Source organism: Pteropus vampyrus, unplaced genomic scaffold, assembly GCF_000151845.1.
Source record: "Pteropus vampyrus isolate Shadow unplaced genomic scaffold, Pvam_2.0 Scaffold100, whole genome shotgun sequence".
Classification (NCBI taxonomy): Eukaryota; Metazoa; Chordata; class Mammalia; order Chiroptera; family Pteropodidae; genus Pteropus; species Pteropus vampyrus.
Window position 1 is genome coordinate 511298 of NW_011888881.1, and position 4646 is coordinate 515943.

The 4646-nt window shown below is 58.5% G+C and overlaps 1 protein-coding gene across 1 annotated transcript in view; it reads left to right on the forward strand.

Annotated features, from left to right (window-relative positions):
• CNTN4 (contactin 4) overlaps nt 1–4646 on the forward strand; it is a 266241-nt gene that overhangs the window by 243299 nt on the left and 18296 nt on the right. Inside the window, exons 13-14 of the mRNA XM_023533299.1 lie at nt 963–1121; nt 3269–3418. Of these exons, the coding sequence (XP_023389067.1) occupies nt 963–1121; nt 3269–3418 (309 nt within the window). The remainder of the gene's footprint in view (nt 1–962; nt 1122–3268; nt 3419–4646) is intronic.

Consider the following 4646-nt stretch of genomic DNA (forward strand, 5'->3'; position numbering starts at 1 on the left):
TCGCCCAATAGTGTCCTGGCAGTCCTCGGATTGCTGTGCTGGGCGCGGCAAATCCTTCCTGGGAACAGCTGCTTGTGCCTGAGCGATGGGCACCCAAGTCATCCCCCTGTGTCCCCTGCAGTCACCTTGTCCCCCGAGGAGGTCAGCTGCACCTCCTGAGAAATGCAGTGAACCTCCTCACTCTAGGGCAGCTTTGCATCTTTGCTCTGGCCGTTGACATCTGGGGTTTGCCGACTGACCGCGGTCCCTCCCCCCGTTTCTTTACGATTTCCAAGCCTCCCTTAAAAACGCTCCCCCATCTCGACGGTTCAGGTGCGTGAGCATAAACGATGAGGGCAAATAGGAAACTCCAGGTGAGCCATGCAGAAACTGCAGAAGAGGCCCTGAGGCCCCAGCCCGATTTAGGAACTTCTTTGAAGGAGCCACCGTCTCGCGTCTCTCGAGCACCGGCCACCTTCACAGCGGCTGGGGGACGGGGCCAGGAGGACATGCAGCGGGAATGTGCAGGGCAGCACCTCAAGCCCAAAGTTCTGGCACCGTTTCTGCTCTCACACACGTCCTCGGTGGCGGGAATAACCGTTCCCAGAAGCCTCTCCTCTTTAGTTAACACCGCCGTGTCCCCAGATAATAGTTGGAAGCTGGAAACACGTGATGGGTGAATGAATGCATGTGGGCCCTGTGGTACCCCGGAATTCTCGGCATCTAGAATGACCATTCTCTGGCCATTCTTTCTTGACCCGTGAGCTCTCAGGAGGAAGGGGCCGTGTCTCATTCTTCTCTGTGGTTTTAGAGGCTGGAAGAACGCGGGCACCTGGTAGGTGTTCAGAAGTGACAGGTGACGAACCCGAGAGCAGTGCACAAACGGTCTCAGGCGTCAGGCCCCATTGGATTAGGTGATCACTTCACTTGGACATTTGAACGCAACACACAGCTCCAGTTCTGAGGGTCTCGCTGTCTTGCAGGTCCTCCAGGCCCCCCGGAGGCTGTGACCATAGATGAAATCACAGACACCACCGCTCAGCTCTCCTGGAGACCCGGGCCCGACAACCACAGCCCCATCACCATGTACGTCATTCAAGCCAGAACTCCGTTCTCCGTGGGCTGGCAAGCAGTCAGTACAGGTACCGTCCTGATGCTCGGCCGGCATCTCATGGGCCTCCTGACCCAGCATCGTGGACAAAGGCCCGCGGCAGACGCCGAGGGCATCTGGGTTCCCGGTCAGGCACAGCTCCAGGTGACACATGATTGCGGTGTTGCCTGGAACTCAGACAACGGGACTGTTGGTTTTTGAAAATATTTTGCTTCGTATCAGCTCATGTGTATTTGTTTTTTACCTTATCCTGAGCAATAGTGTTTGTGAAATGATAGGTCTGTTGTCTTGGTTATATTTTCTCTTAATGCACATTACAAAGTACATTAGTTATGAAAATCATGATAAAGTACATTAGTGATAAAAATCAAATGCCTCCAACCGTGTACCACAAATGGTACGCTTTGGGGAGCAGTGTCTCGTGCTCCCCCGCAGGCAGTTTTTGTAGAGTGTACACACTGCTGTCGAGAAACCGAGAACCGCGACCCACACAGAGGCTGTCGACCTGCCACTCGTTGTTTGAGATGGACAGACATCTTGGGCACGCAGAGGCGTGAGATTTTGTTTTGTTGAAAAAAAATACGTGACTTGGCCATCCCGTCTCTGGCCCTGTCAACCGCTCCCAACTGACTCATTTTGTTATTTCATTTAAGTTTCACTTGAGGAAAAAACTGGACAAAGAAGTAGTTGTCATGAGCAAGATACACAGCCCTGAAGCCCCCAAGGGTGGGCTGTGCGGCCTCGATGTCCTAAAGCGGAAGTAAACGGAGCGATGGGCCCCGGCTGGTGCAGTCACGTGACTGGTGTTGGTTTCCAGAGCCCCAGTCTTGTCTTCATCTTAACTCGTCCGACCCTGGGAGCAGGTTCCTGCGTTTCCAGCTGAGTCTGGAAACTGACTTTCCCGCGTCGCAGGAGGGTTTGGGGAAGGAGAGACGGGAAGCCTGGGCGTTGGAGGACACGGATTCTCGGCCTGCGTCTGCTCGCCCGCGGGCCTCGAGACAGCTTTATCTCCTCTCTGGTTAAACGGGCGTGAGAATTGTTTATGGCCCAAGAGAAAAGATGGCAAAGCTTTTTTGGAAACAGGAAGTGCCGCGTAGACGGGAGGAAGGGGGGCGAAGGCAATGGCGATGCCAGTAACGTGTCAGGACTCAGCCGCTGGGGCTCGCGGAGCCCTGTGTGCCGCACGCTCTGCTGGGGTCTTCTCGGGTCTTCTCGACGCCCCGGGACCGCGCACCGCTACCGGGCTCGTACCGTGGCCAGGAGACTGGGGCACGGGCGGAAAGGTTAGGCGACCCGCCCAAGGTCATTTGGCTGCCAAGTGCAGACTCCGGGTTAGGATCCCGGGGGTCTGACTTCAAAGCCCGCATGGCCCCTTTGAGAGGTAGAACTGTGTGTGTCACTGAAGCCCGGTCCCCAGTATGGTGGCCTCAGCTTTGTCCTAGGAGACCTCCGTTCACATATTCTGGGTCCAATGGCAAAACTTTATGGTCGTCAGTTTAAAACTCAAAAGGCTGTGCATCGAGCACGGACGCAGCATCAGAGCTTCACAGCTGTGACGTCAGGGCCATGCCCTGTCATGGAGCAGCCCGTCCCCAAGCGCTGCTGGGTGGGCCCGGCCAGTTCTGCCCCCCTGACCCCACTGTGTGTGCCCCCCCACTCCAGGCATCCCGTTTGTGCTTCCATCAGACTCTCTTTGGGTGTGCTCCCCAAGTCCCAACAGGAGGACCATGGGCACACAAGTCCTGACCCCGCTGTGACAGTAAGTCATAGCGCTTGAACCAAGCCCTCGGGCAGACAAAGGCGCAAAGCCACGCGGCCTCGGGAAGCCCCTCGGCCATTGTGGGGCGCGTCCCCTCCCCAGAGCAACGAAGATGGTCCTTGAGCCATGATCATAGGCTGGTCGTGAGGATTCATCAGTGTGCCCCTCGCTCTGCGGCCAGCGCTGGAGACGGGGTGCACGGTCGCAGCGATCACGGCCAAGTAGCTCTGGGCCTCGAGGACGTGTCCTTGGTGACGTCACCCGCGGGTGTCTGAGCCGCCAGTGGGGCAGAGTTCTGGGATGACCCGCCCGCCTGTGACGGCTGTCCACTCTCGGGTCTCCCGCAGTGCCCTGGTGATGGGGACGGGCGGACGCAAGTCCCCGTCTCCCCCACAGGAAGCCCTTCTGCTGTCTTTCAGTTCCCGAGCTCGTCGACGGGAGGACGTTCACCGCCACCGTGGTGGGCCTGAACCCCTGGGTGGAGTACGAGTTCCGCTCGGTCGCGGCCAACGCCATCGGGGTCGGGGAGCCCAGCCGGCCGTCGGAGAAGCGCAGGACGGAGGAGGCCCGTGAGTAGCCGGGCGCTGAGGGCCGGTCCCGCGGCCGCCGGGGGGCTTCACGCCCTCCCCGCCACCCCACCCGCAGCCGGCGACCCGCCCGTCCCTGGCTGGTGTGTGCACACGCACACACACGCACATGCACACATACATACACACATGCACACACATATACACACATGCACACATGTGCACTGTGCACACACACGTGCGCACGCACACATACGCACGCACACGCACATGTGTGCATGCACGCACACGTGCACGCACACGCGCACACACGTGCACGCACGCACATGCACACATATATACGCACATGCACACGCATATACACACACGCACACACATGTGCACTGTGCACGCGCACGCACATGTGTGCATGCACGCACACGTGCACACACGCACATGCACGCACACGTGCACACATGCACATGCACGCACACGTGCACACACGCATATGCACGCACATGTGTGCACGCACACACACACCCCAGCAGCGAGTTTCAGTGGCAGGTTGGTGCCCGCCCTTCCCTGGGCCCCGTGTGGGGGACACGCTGTGTGTGGTCCTCTCAAATGCCCAGCCTTCCTCCACGGGTTCGTTTGTTGACAGGACCCCCCACCAGGATGCATGTTGTTCTAAATACACACACACCCCCATTTCAAGTGAAATCAACTCACAGAAATCATGCATAGCAAAGAGTACGTTCTTCAGCAACGTTCCGTCAGGCTTTCTCGGGGTGCGGAGCACCGCCAGGAGCTGACACCTGCAGCGTCCGGCTAACCCTGGGGGCCCGGCCAGCACTTCCGTCTGACCCGGTGGCCACAGCTGGACAAGCACGGGGGGAGCTGCCCATGCCCGAGCCAGTTACACCCGTCCTTCTCTCTCCTGAAGGGATCCCCAGTGTGGGCCTTGGGGGGCCCCCAGCCGAAATGAGCCCTGTGTTTGCTGCAGGGCCTCACACACACAGGAACTCGGACCCTTCTCTTAGACAAAGTCCCATCTGGATCCATGTCCTCGCTTTACCCCAGGGGACATGGCTGGTCACCACGATGTGCCCCAGCCAGACATGGCCGCAATCCGCCTAGAGTCTCTTTTTCACACGCCGATGATCACACAGCTGGCCCCAGGCCTTACCCCCCCCAAAACCGTAACTAAGGCCTCTCACAATCCTGAGGTGGAAGCTAGCATAACGTCCCCTCTTTCACAGAGAAAACGGAGGATCAAACAGGTTAAGCCCAG